This window comes from Peromyscus leucopus, chromosome 10 (genome assembly GCF_004664715.2).
Source record: "Peromyscus leucopus breed LL Stock chromosome 10, UCI_PerLeu_2.1, whole genome shotgun sequence".
Taxonomy (NCBI): domain Eukaryota; kingdom Metazoa; phylum Chordata; class Mammalia; order Rodentia; family Cricetidae; genus Peromyscus; species Peromyscus leucopus.
The window spans coordinates 34,320,268-34,335,744 of NC_051071.1; the positions used below are offsets into that span (position 1 = coordinate 34,320,268).

The 15,477-nt window shown below is 37.1% G+C and overlaps 1 protein-coding gene and 1 pseudogene across 16 annotated transcripts in view; both read right to left on the minus strand.

Moving 5' to 3' along the window:
* Lcorl (ligand dependent nuclear receptor corepressor like) overlaps positions 1–15,477 on the minus strand; it is a 165,511-nt gene that overhangs the window by 73,963 nt on the left and 76,071 nt on the right. Inside the window, exon 5 of one of the 16 annotated variants that reach the window (XM_028865881.2) lies at positions 14,007–14,386. The exons of the other annotated variants lie outside the window; for them this stretch is intronic. Within the exon in view, the coding sequence (XP_028721714.1) occupies positions 14,280–14,386 (107 nt within the window). The 3' untranslated portion in view covers positions 14,007–14,279. Of the gene's footprint in view, positions 1–14,006; positions 14,387–15,477 lie in introns of those variants that run through there. 16 annotated transcript variants of the gene reach the window in all.
* Positions 2,715–5,786, minus strand: LOC114690887 (annotated as a pseudogene).

Sequence of the window (15,477 nt, forward strand, 5' to 3'; positions counted from 1 at the left end):
ATGTACAGAGTTTTTTGTCATTGTGCCCCATCACAGAATTCAACTGTTCACCACCAAAACCCTTACATAAGATGTATTTATTGCCAGACCAGATGGGAAATTTCATGTGAGAATCCACGTAACAAATTCATTAAAAGTCACAGAATTATGAACTCAAGATGTCTGATTTTCTATGGCTCACTTTCAAAGAAAGTCCTCAACAGACTGGAGTATGTGTTCTCAGGTGAGCACAATACCAATTACTAAGTGGGAAAGAATCATGACTTCATCTGCTATTTGATTTTGTGACATAATTTCAGAGGCCCCAAATTTCTTTTGATCACAGACTATCTCTGTAGAATTCATTTTACTATGCACAGCAGTTGCTCTATTTTTAAATGTATCTATACTTCTCAGTTAATACTCAGAGTAAAAAATATGCTATGAGGAAAAAAAATTAAGTATCTCTTTATTTTGGTGAGGCAAGGAACACTTCTAGTCACCAACTTCAAATTTTAAAACTCAGTATCTAATTATCAAGACAGTACAAAGTCAGGCATGGCAGCTTAAGGCCTGTGATCCCAGGACCTGGGAAGCTAAAACAGGCCATAAAATGAACTCTGGACTAGTGTGAGACTCTTTTCTCCAACAACAACAAAAAGACATAATACAGAGCATACTTAGAAAAAAACTTGGTTCTTTCTCCATTTTGTATTTCTCCTACAAATTTATTTGTCTTGTAATAAGACTAATGCTTATCCAGGAAGACTTACCATGCCATCCCTCACTGAAGGTGAAGGAAAAATCTGCAGATTTAATCTTACTTACATAAGATACAGAGTAAGATAGAATAATACAGAATAAGAATTCAACACTTAGAAAGAACTGGTGTCATTAAATTTGAATTTTAAAGAGCTGGCCACAGGATTCATCTGATAAAAATAAGCTGGTGGGCTTGATTTTACTGGTCCCATTGACGATCTCATGGTAACTCTCTCAGTGCTGTTCACTTAGAGCACTGCCAAATGGTGGTAGAGCTCAGCCCCAAAGAGGAGTGCACTGTGAACCATTTCAGTTGGCCCATGATTCTGGCTGACATAAAGAAAAATTTAAGACACAAAGTAAATCGGGCATAGTGGAGGAGGCCAGGCCTTTAATCTCAGCATTAAAGAAGTAGAGGCAGGTGAATCTCTGAGTTCAAAGACAGAATGATCTACAGAGTGAGTTTTAGGACAGCCAGGGCTACACAGAGAAACCTTATCTCAAAAACCAAAACCAAAACCAAAACCAAAACGTAAAAATCCAACTGCTGAGATCCTTAAAAGGCATATGGTTATCTTCTGTGCAACAGCATGCCAATTAACTTAGTGCTTTCAAATGCCCGACAGCTGGGACTGACTAACCTACCAAGTGATGGCTTTTTGCTTAGACATATCACACCATGATTTTCAGAAAAGTATAAGAAAAAAGGAGGCCAGTATGAAACAGGCTAAGAGAAGCCTAGTTCCCACCCTCAGAGAGTGAATGAAGGGCAATGATGTATTTTAATTTTTGAGACAGGCTGTCCCTACCTGTCCTGGTGCTCCCTATGTAGACCAGGCTGGACTCAAACTCACTGAGATCTGCACACCTTTGTCTCCCGACTGCAGGGATTAAAAGAGCACACCACCACATCCAACTAGTTTTAGTTTTAGTTTTAATTTTAGTTAAAAGAATAGTTACTGTCTAGTCCTTCTATCTGCTTTAATAGAATACTGCAGAGTGTTGTATTATCAAGAAAATTGAATTACCATGATTCTAGAAGCTGGAAGCTTGGGCTGCTTGTAGATTACTGTTGATGAGGGCCTGCTTCCTTACTCTTTTGTCTGTGCTCTCAAATGACACAGGAGCAACAGAACACTTTGGGTCTCTTTTATACAGGTCCTAATTCTATTTTTGAGTACTCAGAACTCACAATCTGCCACCTTCCAAAGGTCCTACTTATCACATTCCACACAGGGATTATTAGATTACAGCATTTGAATTTGGTGTTGGTAGTAAGGAAGGCCACATTGTAGGCACAGAGTAAGAATCTGGGAAGAAATTCTGGCAAATAATACAATTAAGCCAAACAGTGAAACCCACAGCTTTTTTTGTTTGTTTGTTTGTTTTGTTTTGTTTTGTTTTTGGACAGGGTTTCTCTGTGTAGCTTTGTGCCTTTCCTGGAACTCACTCTGTAGCCCAAGCTGGCCTCGAACTCACAGAGATCCACCTGCCTCTGCCTCCCGAGTATTGGGATTAAAGGTGTGCGCCACCACAGCCCGGCACCCACAGCTTTTTTTTTTTTTTTAAAAAATTAAGAAATTTTTTATTCATTTTATATACCAATCACAGATCCCTGTCTTCCCTCCTCCCACCCCTCCAGCCTTTCCTCCACTGACACCCCCCCCCCCTCGCCGCCATTCCCTCCTACAAAAAGGTAAGGCCTCCTATGGGGAGTCAGCAGAGCCTGGTACATTCAGTAGAGGCAGGTCCAAGCCCCTCTCCCTGCCTCAAGGCTGTGCAAGGTGTCCCACCATAGGTAGTGGGCTCCAAAAAGCCAGCTCATGCACCAGGAATGGATCCTGATCCTACTACTAGGGGACCTCTTAAGCAGATCAAGCTACACAACTGTCTCCTTATGCAGAGGGCCTAGTCCAGACCCATGGGGGCTCTACAGCTGTTGGTCTAAAGTTCATGAGTTCCCACTAGTTTGATTTGGTTGTCTCTGTATGTTTCCCCATCATGATCTTGATGACCCTTGCTCATAGAATTCCTCTCCTCTCCCAGAGAGAAACCCACAGCTTTAACAAAGAAAGATCTGTAAGATCATCCCCTTAGGATGAAATGCAGTGATCTGAAAACATTTCCTGGACAGCAGGAGGGAGGTTAGTGTGGCAGCACAAACTGCACATCTTCAAGCTCTAGCTGTTAGCACAACATTTGGTCAATGGAGGTTAACTGGCCTCTTTTTCCTTGAACCATCAAAAGATGTGTCTTCAGCGCTTCAAGGTATTCTGCTTACTGAAGAATAGATTTCCCCATTAAACTTAATTTCCTTTGTGTTCTGTCTTCATAAATAAATGTTTTCATAGCAGTGAGTCAGTATCCATCATAGTGAAGTATGCTTTCAAAGAAATTTGATGTTCCATCATGAATTATTTGCTCTACAAATAACTCCATTTGCCAAATGTCAGTAAAATTCTCAGCTCTCTATTAAAATTTAAGCCACTCTGTCGTGTAAATACAAATAGAAGCTCATCACCTTCACGGCTGTCATCAAAAGCTGGACAGAGTCCACAGGGTGCCCAGACCAAGCCTGTAGGTGGGAGGATGGGTTGACTATCCTGTACAGTTTCATGTGTTCATCTACACTGCCAAAAATGCCTTCCTTCACAGTGATGAGGGACATCTCCACTTTCCCATCATACCTGTGTTCAAAACGGTTTCAGTGTTCTCCATGGCAACTCTATCTTACTGATGCCCAGTCCATAGATGCACTTCCACACTCCATGTGATGAAGCAAATAGACTGTCTCTTTGTATCATTGGAGTCTGTTTACTTTTTCACTTGTTTCTGCCATGGTTTGTAGGAATTTGGAACATTGTTAGTTAATCACCTCAACAGATTCAGATTCAAAATCCTGGTCCTTGTACCAGGCTCCACCAGTCATATATAGGTCTGGCTGCAGGTTAAAGTTCATAAAACCTTTTTGGAGGCTGTTAAAATTTTATAGCTGTGATAAGATTTTACTTTCCAAATTGTTGAGAATTTTGTTGATTTCTGTTAATGGCAAGTTACTTTTTGTATGAAACATCTCTGCTCCACCTTCCTTCATTCCCTGCATCCTCCATGATTGGATAGACCAGTTTTTTTTTTCTGATTGGACCCCTTAATTTGCCAGCTTTCTGAGAATCCTTTATTTTATATAAAAGACCTGTATTACTCTTTAAAGGATCCAAATGACCCATGGAAAACAGTTTATTAATGGTCACTGACCACTACTGGACTTCTATGTAAGGCATTTGCATAATTCTATAATTCTGTTTTCTATTTCCACCAGATCCACATTCTGCCACTGTACCTTCACCTTCACCTTGGCCATGAGGGCAGTTTTTGAGATCAGAGAAAAAGTCACCTCACAAAGAGCGCATTGAAGTTCTAGGGAGCTTCAGACAGAATTTAAGAGCCAAAAGTAGCAGACATTTGTAGCCAAATATTATTTTCTGGAAATGACAGGAGTGTTGTACATATCAACCCACAGTGGCTATAACTACTTGTAGAAGACCTGCACAAGATCAAGCCAGCCAAAATCCAGCATGGATGGGGAAGAATTCACAAAGGCCCACCCCTGGCTGAGAAGTTATTGGCAACTGATGGTTGCTGAAAGAAGGAAATGTTTTGTTTTGTTTTTTTTTTGGGGGGGGGGAGCCCTAGAGAGCATCTCCATGTTCTTATTAGATAAACATATGTTTTATCCATGAGCATAAAGGCAATACTAAGTAGAATCAAATGGTTAAGGAAAGAAAAAAGAGAGCACATAAAACTGAAAGGGGAAAGTGGGGAGGGGAGACAGAAGAGGAAATGGAGGGGAAAGAATGGGGAATGAATTTGATCAAAACACATCATATACATGCATTAAATACGCGAAACAAATAAACAAACAAAAGAAACCGAATTCTCATACTCAGAACTAACCTTTAAAAAATATTGGAATCCAAAGACTGATTCAGTGGCTGGCTGATACACTCTACTGTAAGAAAACAACTGAGTTATCATACATAGTGTATGAAGAAAACTACCAGGGGAAAGAAATAGCTGACTCCCCAAGACAGTCCTCCCTTTCACTCTGCAGTTTAGGGCACATGAAGTATTTGAGTTGTTGGCTAATGTCTTTACCATTAAGTTAAAGTCTCATAGTTAGGATAGAAAGAAGAAATTAAGTTTTTAAAATTCTATACTAGAACTTTACAGGGATTATTTGTAAGGGCAACAAAAGTTTTCTGTTTTATGCCTTGATAAAATATTTCTATTAAAACAATTAACTGTAACACTGGTTTTACTATAAAGCTTACTTAACCGTCTTGGGTATATTCAATGACGACTAACGACTAATATCAACTTAAAAGTATACAAGCCAATAATGAATATTGTAGGTTACTTAAAAAACACTTAAAAGTTCCATGAAAAGCATGAAATAGAAAAGGGAAAACAGAAAGAAAAATCAGACAAGAAGACTCCTAAGATTTGTAGCTATACTAAGAAGCCCAAAAAAGACAGTTTCCACAGCATCTTCTAATATCCATCAACTTTGTGGCAGGAAAACTGAATATGAAACCATGAGTTTCCATTTAAAACCAAATTATCTATACTCTGGAAAACAATAAATACAGCAAAAGCTTTAAGACTTCTGAATACATGCTAACAAAGAAGGGAAATAATGAACAGGAAATGACTTCTGTATCAACATATTTTAAACAAGGATTTATTTTCTTTTTAGTTATCTGTATGCTGTGTCTATTTGGGAGTGTGTGCACGTGAGTTTGGTGCCCATGGAGGTCAGAAGAGTGCAGCTGTCTCCTGGAGCTATAGTTCCATGGAGTTGGTTGTGAGCTGCTGGAGAGGAGTACTAAGAACACAGTTCCTGTCCTCTGCAAGAACAGCAGGTGCTTGTAAGCACCCAATCATCTCTATAGCACCTATCAACTCAGGAAGGGTTTCTGTTGTTTTTATTTTTGAGATTATAATCTAATTATATTTCTTCCTTTATTTTCCTCCCTCCAAATACTCCTGTATACCCATCTCCTTCAAATTCATGGCCTCTTTTTTCATTGTTATTGCACATATATACAGTATTTATAAACACACACACACACACACACACACACCCCTAAATATTGCCTGCTGAGTTCATATAATGTTACTTGTATGTATGTTTTCAGGGCTGATCATTTGAGTACTGTACAACCAATTGGTGTGCTCTTCCCTGGGGAAGACCACCTCAGCCACTCCCAGCTTTCCTCAGTTAACTGTAGCTCTATGTAGGGTTGAGGCCCGATGGGCTTTTACCTACCCAGTTTGGCATGTTATTATTATTTTTTTTTAAATCAGACTTTTACTTTACCGGCCTGGCCTAACAGTCCTGCACTGCAATGCTACATATGCTATTCTAAAGCTTTGAGTCATATTACTGCAAACATCATAGATGAGGACATAGCACACAAACATCTGTTTGTTTGTCTCAAGATAGGGTTTCTCTGTATAGCCCTGGCTGTCCTGGAACTTGCTCTGTAGACCAGGCTGGTCTTGAATTCAGAGATATACCTCCCTCTGCCTCCTGAGTGCTAGGATTAAAGGTGTGCACCACCACCGCCTAACTACTCTATATACGTTTTCCCCCTAAAAAAGGACATTATTTTATAACTAAAATGTTTATTTAAATTGTATATAAGTTGAATGACTGGTATAATAACCCTTTTTACCTACTGTAGATTCCACATCCTTAGATTCAAGGTATGGCTCAAAAACATTCATGACAAAATTATACCAAACATGTACAGATGTGTTTCTTGTCATTATTTCCCAACAACAGTTTGACAGTTATTTATACAGTATTATAAATTCTAAGAAATAAAGAAATGCTTGTTGTAGGAAGTAAATAAGGGGAAGAATATATGTGGGTTATATGCACATATTATAGCACTTTATTTTATGAAACATGAGCAGGTAGGAAGTTTTTTTATCTTCAGGGTCCTACACCCAATCTCTCATGGATAACAGGAAATAATTTCCTTCCCTCTTCCATTTTTCTTTCTCTAGCTATAAAGAGGCATACACAATACAACTTTATAAATAGTTAAAATATTAGGCATTACTTATTACATAAAGGACTAAAATAAAGTATCAAAAATGTTCTGCATCTAAAGTTCAAAGTTTACAAAGATTAATACTCTTAAAATGACATATTACTTTGCAGTCAAAATTATTCTTAAAACTCTCTTAAATATCCTACAAGTTACATTATTTAAATTCTAAAAAAGTACTGTAGATGATGAAACACATTTTCAAAACATGAGGATTGTACTCTGCTTACAGAAATCACTATAGTTTATGTGGAATGTAGAACCTAAAGCTAGTAACAGTTAATTCATTTATCACCCATTTCGTGGTCCCTGTCAGGTGGATTACAGCTTGGTAGAAGAGTGAAAAAATAACATGATACAGATTTTAATTAGCTACTTTATGTTCCATTTTTTTTATATGTAATGGTTTAGGAAACCCAGTATATTTAATTTTTGTGTGGTAGTAATATAAACAGGCCAAGTCTCTGAGAAAAACAGGACATTTCTTCCTTCGCAGATGATTTTAAATGTATGAGAAAAGAGGAATATAAAATGGCATGTATGTGAGAGGATTTCAGTTGCCTTTGATGCTAGTACTAAGCAGCAAAACATAGGCAAAGGTTTTTAAATATGGTAATTATGCCTTTGCACTAAAATTAAAATTAGTGTCAATTAAAAAAAACTATTATTTCTTTTAAAAAATTCATTTTCAAATTAGAACAAAGGATACGAAGTGGACATGACAAAATTAGTTATAAGAAGTATCTAGTAGTAGGTGTCTTTTCAACAGAACTGGGTATACCAGTTAGCTATGCAAAGAACTGTAGAGTGGTTGTCTGTACTTCATTCACCCGTGAAGCACCGCCCTAGAAGGCAGCAGGTAACTGCTAGCTATCTGGCCCCCTTGGGGTATGGCCGAGACAGAGACCCCTTAAGAGGAAAAATGCATACCTGATCGCTTTCTTGGCTACCTCATGATCCTGGATGCTGGATTGCAGACCAAGTCAGAGTTCTCTAGAGAGTGTTGTTAGACTGTGCCTCACCTCTCCTGGATCCTATAACCAATCCCTTTGCTGGCTGTAAGTTTACCCAAAATAAACCTCTTTGACTATCAAATAAACTACGTGGAATTGCCTCATTAATTACTACTTTAAAGAACCCAATACACATAGTAGGTTTTAAACCCTACCATTTCCTGGGAAATTGGGAGAGGAAAAATCCATTCACTCACACATCATAACTTGATGTGCTTAACACAGGGAAAGAATTAAATAAAACATGGCATCAAAGAGTTCATAGTTTAACAGAAGACAGATAAACTAAAGCATAACATGGAAATGAAAAGCACTATAAGGAGATCTAACAGTGTAGAAAAGGGGATGTTGAAGAGTTGAAAATGAATACGTAAAACACATAATGCCTCCTATGTGTCAAGGTGGGCTCTACCTGGAAAGATGTATATAGGAATAGATGTATATAGTATATAGGAATATGAGCCTGCATACACTCAGGACCAGAGACTCAAGAGATGACTCAGCAGTTACAGGAGTCGAAGGAGTGCTTGCTGCTCTTGCAGAGGACCAGAGCTTAGTTCCCAGCACCCATGCTAGGCAGTTTACAACACCTGTTACTTCTAGCTCTTCTGGCCTCTGTGGACACCTGCACACACACAAACACAGAGATAGACACATCTACACATAAAGTTTAAAACAATCAGGACTAACAACAGAATTTTTTTTTTAAACAAATCAAAAATGAGAGCTTGTAGCTACAAAATTAGGTAAGATTCTGCAATGAAAACAGACAAAATTAAAAGGAGGCTGAAGTTCTAGGAGAGAATATTTCATGGATGAATTTGGAATAATGGGAAAAGCTGGGCCAATAAGAAGACTCAGTGAAGAAATGCATTTGCCACCAAGCCTGATGACCTAAATTTGATTCCCAGGATCAACAAGGTGGAAGGAGGGGACCTGCTCCTGCAAGCTATTCCCCACCCTCCATCCCCCATACACATGGTAGCACAAATGCACTCATAAACATACAATAAATCATTATATTTTTTTCTAAAGAGGAAAAATTTCTTTACTCCAATGTATTCATTCGCTCTTCATTTCTTTATTGAATTCAACCCAGGAGGAAAACAGTAGAGAGAAAAAGACAGTGTTCAGAGAACAAAGGAACAGGAAGGAAGCCATGCAGTAAAAACTCAGGGAACCACATGTTCCTGAGGGGAGGAGGGATTAACAGTCAAACACTTCAAGGTTGAAGCAGTCCAAGGTGGACACTTGGTTCTGGAAATTAAAGGTTCATGGCTGGAGATGGAGCTCAGAATAGTGCTTGCCTCATAAGCTCAAGGCCCTTGGTTTAGTTCCTACCACTATACAAAAGTAAATTATAAAAAAGGTATAAAGAAATTAAGGGGTACAGTGGGCATCTTATGGTTGTTCTTTTAAGGTTACCTCTGTACTGTATAGTATCTAAACTCTCTGTTTTTAGCCCCCATCTTACTTTTCAGAGATTCCAAATGTATCACTATAAACACACACACACACACACACACACACACACACACACACACACACTCTTCAACTGAAAACAACGTATGATGAAAAAAGATGAAACATCTTTTCATGAATATAACTGAATGTGAATAGTAGTATATGGGTTATTTTATTGCAATAAAATAGTTTCTTGAAAGTAAAAGTGCAGACCATATAAAGGAAATTTAAAATATGACAAAACTATATCACAAATGAACACCATGGAAAGAAATTTTGTGGCCTAAATAAATGAGTCATGTCAATTTAACTTAACATGAAGATGCCTAAATTTAGATAAAGGCCATATAAGCATAAAAATAACTAAATTCTTAAGAAATCACATAATATGTATTAATCCTAGCCATCCTTAATGAACTGACTTAATATTTATTTCATGCTATAGTACAGAGCTTCAAGAGTATGAATAGAAAAGATATAGAGAACTTTATATGTAAAATTTGGCTATTATTAAATTTAAGGGGAATATGTCGATTAGTAAAGCTTTCAAACAACCAATCAAACCCATCATTAAGCATTTTTTTCTTGAGGGACCATATACCATACCAGAATAATAGTTAAATGTTTGCTAGGGATAGATAGATATATGGAAGTAAAAAACAAAGCAGGAAAAAAATTGATGAGATATTTTCATTTTATTATATATCTACCATTATGACTCAACTACTATGTACATCGTACAATTTAGGTAAGATTAACTTTTTAAAGAGAGCAGCATATTCCATATTCTGGGACCATATAGCAATGATTTTCATACTTTAGGTGATCAGAGAATGTGAACCTAAAATCTAAAATATAGTTTAGTTTACATGGTAACATTTGACAAGGTCATATATAGCTACAGGATTATGTTGATATATATAAAAACCCTGATTTCGTGCATATATGTGAGATATATATATATATATATATATATATTATACATATACTATTCTTAACTAAAATCTAAGAAATAAAAAAGTAAAAGAAACATAAACACTGACTAAGGGATATTAGGGCTATAGCTCATTGGCAGACTGCTTGCCTAATATAGGTAAGGCCTTGGGTTTGTATCCTAGCACTACAGGAGCAAAACAAATGGAAACCAGGGGTTGATATTCATACCATACATAGTAACACTTAACTACAAATAGTAAAAGCAAACTGTATACATATAGGCGCTAAATAATTTACTTCTTTAAATAAAACAAATGAAGCACTAACACTAGTACATGCTTAGAGAAACATATAACTGAACATCATTTATCTTATTATTTACTCATTCATTCAAGAAATCTTTTCTTAGAGGGGGCTTTAATTAAGGAGGAGGGAGAAAGATTAGGAGGAAGGAGGTAAAAATGTTAGTAAGGGTATCAGAAAAAGTCACAAGGAATCATATCTAAGTTTATACATGATACATGTAAATCTGCATAGATACACAGTTTAAATGACAATGCTCCCCACAAGAGCCACAGACTATCTCATAAATCCCCCTAACACCAGACATGAGAAGCTCCCATTGAGTTGTCCAAGAGAATCACCAAACATAGGCTGTTGCTATGGTCCACAGTTCCCCCCAAGAGCTTGAAGGTAAGTCCCTACTGCTGAAGACAACATGTACTTTGGACACAGGACCCAGAGGATCTGAACTGGTTCTGACCCAAAAGACTGCGCCCCGAGGACTAGCATTCAGGGTACCATAGGTGACATGTAAGCTTTCAAGGGAGGGAAGCAACAAGTAGTCCAACCCAGCTATCATGCCTATTAAGTACAACAATGACCAACATGGCATGGTATCTCTAAGGGTACAATAGTGGCATACATAGCTTGGTGGTAATCAACAGCTCTTTAACTAGACTTAAGGCCCATTCAACAAGAAGAAAGTCATGGTTGGTACTGGAAACCTAGCCATGAATCTTGAAGGAAAACTGAGAACCTATAACTTCTACTTTACTAAATGAGTATAATCCCTAACTACATTCTAGATATTTATCCTTATACACACAGATAAGTGTACTTCTTACCCTTCATTGAAGAAACTTCTCTTTGTAATAGATGGAAACCATTAGAGAAAACTACAACTGATCAAAATGCAGAGTTGTGAAGTCTAGTCCCACCTGATACATCTACAACACAATTCTTACACCTAAGGCTCAGGGACCATTATGGAAGAGGGAGTGAGAAGAGCCAGAGGTTAGCTGTGAAATTTCATCTCCTAGAAATGTCAGAAAAGCCACACCCAAAAAGTCTCATCAACATGGCCTGAACAAGGACAGTACCAAAAGACATGCTAATATAGAAGGAGGAATCTTGTGGGGCTCAGCTCTAGATAAAAAATAAACAAACAAACAAATCCCTATAGGTAACTAAGAAATGCTGGGAGTAGAAAATAGTCTTCTATAAGGAGGAGTGTCCAAATTGGCTACCCAATACCAAGTGGTCAGTCCAAAAATCATACACATACAAGTGACATTATACAGACTAAGCAGGTTGTATTCATATATTTAGGAGTGTGTGTGTGTGTGTGTGTGTGTGTGTATGTGAGAGAGAGAGAGAGAGAGAGAGAGAGAGAGAGAGAGAGAGAGAGAGCGCGAGAGCGAGAGAGAGAGAGAGAGAGAGAGAGAGAGAGAGAGAGAGAGAGAGAGAGAGAGAGAGAGCGAGCGCAGAGCAACAACAAAGAAATAGAGGTCAAAAACTTGAGAAAGCAAGAGGATTCATAGGAAGGGTAGAGGGAGGAAAGGGGGAAATGATATAATATATATTGGTTTTTCAAGACAGGGTTTCTCTGTGTAGCTTTGGAGCCTGTCCTGGAACTCACTTTGTAGTTCAGGCTGGCTTTGAACTCACAGAGATCCACCTGCCTCTGCCTCCCGAGTGCTGGGATTAAAGGCATGTGCCACCACCACCTGGCATTAATTGTATTTTAATTTAAAAAATAAAAAAGATTTACTGGTAGTATAGTCTTGTAATCCAAGTACCAGAGAGGCTGAGACAGGAGGATTTTGAGTTTCTGGACAGCCTGGACTTAAGAAAAAGAAAGGAAATCTTTAGTAAGAAACTAAGATATTACAAGTACTGTTCCTGGAAGTTGAAGACTATAGTAAAAAAAAATGAAATTTCTGTTAACATGAGACTTCATTTTATTTTATTTTATGGTTGAAATCCAGACAAAATTCACCGAGGAAACTAGTAAAAGTTTGTCTTTGTACTAGAGCATCTCTCTCCCATTCTATGTCAACCCTGAACAAGTTTTTCACTTGTTTCTAATAACAAAAGATTGCCCAACTTGAATTTGGTTTAAATACTAATAGTCATCTTCCCTTCCAAAAATTATGTGCAGGGGTATCCTATATAAGGGGACTAATCATAGACAAAGAAAAAGAATACTAGATACATAATAGCTCTCTAAGAGGAAAATAGAAATCTATGACAAATACAAAACATTTTCATAGTTCTGCTCTAGACTACTGAATTTAAATAAAACAATTCTAATGCTATGCTACAAAATAGCAAAGAATATAGTTTTTTCTTTTCTTTTTTTTAACTGAGTGGCTCATGACACAGTACATCCTCTGTCTCACTCATTTTTTCTTTTACTGTTGAGATTTTTGAAATGTCTAGACATTTCTCCTTGTGTTCACAGTCCTGAACTGAGATGTGCTATGGAACTTTGAGCAGCACTGTCTCTGCTGTTAGCATGTCAGTCACAGAACCTCTCTTTAACACTGTTTTAGAATCAGAGCAGCCGAGCACTGCAGTAGTCTGAAACAGAAGTGACTCTCTGGGCTTGAGTCTTTCAACCTGTGGCCTCCAGCTGGTGGTACTGTCGAGGGAAGCACGGGACCAAGCTGATGGAAATGAGGCTTACAGCCCAGCTTTTGGTACTACACTTTGCTGGCTGCTGTGCAAGGAGCTGTGCCTCACACTCCTACACAGAACTCTGGAAGCTGTTTAAACCTCCATGCCTTCCCCACCACGAAGGACTGAAATCTTCCGAAATTGTGAGTCAAAATAAGCCTTCCCTCTCTTAAATAGTTCTGTCACTGAAATGAGAAGAGTGACTAACACAGGCTCTAAATGCTCAATCTTAATTGGTGGCATTATTAATCCAAATAATAATAGCTTACATTTATCATTAACATAATCCTCAAGATTCTAAGCTAGAAAATATAATAAATAAATTAGAATAGAATATAAAATTTTACTTTACATTTTGACCAGATGATCAGTATAAACCTGTTGCTCAAATTAAGTAGCAAACTATCAATACTACTGCTGTCAATATCCAGAATACCTAAAAATGATCAAATTAAGGAATGTTTCAGAAAACAAAAGCTTCATCAACATCTTAACTGCTACTCCAAAGATTCATGTATTTCCTGTCTTTAAAAACATATTTATTGCCAGGCGGTGGTGGCGCACACCTTTAATCCCAGCACTCGGGAGGCAGAGCCAGGCGGATCTTTGTGAGTTCGAGGCCAGCCTAGGCTACCAAGTGAGTTCCAGGAAAGGCGCAAAGCTACACAGAGAAACCCTGTCTCAAAAAAACAAACAAACAAACAAACAAAAAAAAACAAAAACAAAAACAAAAAAACCAACAAAACATATTTATTACTTGTTATTTCAAAGTATAGTTAATTACTTTTTTAAAGCAAGAAACCAATTAGTTAACAGAGTTAGTATCACTAAAAGGTATTCTTTTCTGTCCTCATTCTAGTCAAACCAGGCTGGAAATTTCTAAAATGGTTCTGTTCTGAAGGAAAATAGTCAAACAATAATAAAAACCTAGCTAAATCCAGAAAACGGTGATGTACTAAAAATAACGGCATTATCAAAGGAATAAGGCAAAAGTACTATACTAATAAGAATCTTTCATTTAAATTCTCTGTAATCTCTCAAACGATCATGAAGAAAACAAGAAATTCCCAAATGGAGAGGTCACTAAATACTCAGCAACACTCACCCAACTATTGGTAGGAGACCTCTTGGAGACCCAGATGCTTGAATCAGCTGAAATAGTACCAAGTTTTTACTGATTACTCTTAACAAGGCAATGGAGCATAGGCTAAAACTCCATACTACAACAAACTGAAAGCTATTAATTAATATTGACAACTCTACTTACTACCATTTTAAATGACTCAAAGGAAGAATAAGGAATAATGAATTCCAGTGTAAACCAAACTATACTCTGTGTTAACTTTAATCCTTAGAGATACAAGACCGACAATCATGTATGATAAACACACTGACAGAATAGTTTTTCTAAATTAGTGTTACAAATCTTAAAGAAAATGCATCCCATGCTTTTTAAGATAATACAAATTCTCCAACACTGTTTCAGTAATACACAAACAAAGGCCTTTTGTGCTGTTGTTGTTATTTCAGTGTTTTTTAAAACATAGCTCTTGAGGCCTTTTAATTATATTAGTGATTTTTGTAATCAGGATTCTCATAACTGAATCCAAAAAACTTTTAAGAGTTAACAACTAAATGAAAGACTCAAAGATGAACAATATTTTTAATATTACTATTTATATTTTTAAAATATGAAGTTATCAACTTAGCAGAAAATATATACTGGAACCTAACTTTAAGGAGGAGTAAAATAGAATCAATGCCAAGGTAAGGAGAATAAAGCAGTGTTTTCTCAATCTCTAGAAGTTGAAGAGAAAGGTAACCTCATCCCACACAAACCCAAATGTTCCTTTCTCCAAACATCCACATGGGGTTGAAGAAAGACAACATATAGCCACAGGAATGGCTAGATACAAAACATGGAAGACCCTATACTTTTCCCAAGTCGTTTAAATACAAGAACTGCTTTTGTCTTATAGATATGTGTCAAGTATGGGAATAAGTGAAACAAGACCCATTTGGCTGAAATATATCAGACAGACAAATACAGAACAGACTTTTAAATGTCAAGCATGCATATTCAAGCTGACACTAATGCAGTATGCCAGCTGAAAAATGATGTAAGAGATACATTATTAAGGATAGGTCTCCAACATAATGTATCTATAACTTCATCATCATCCTATAATTTTTAAGACTTGAGAATAGCAATAAAATAATGAAAGTCAGAAGCACAAAAATAT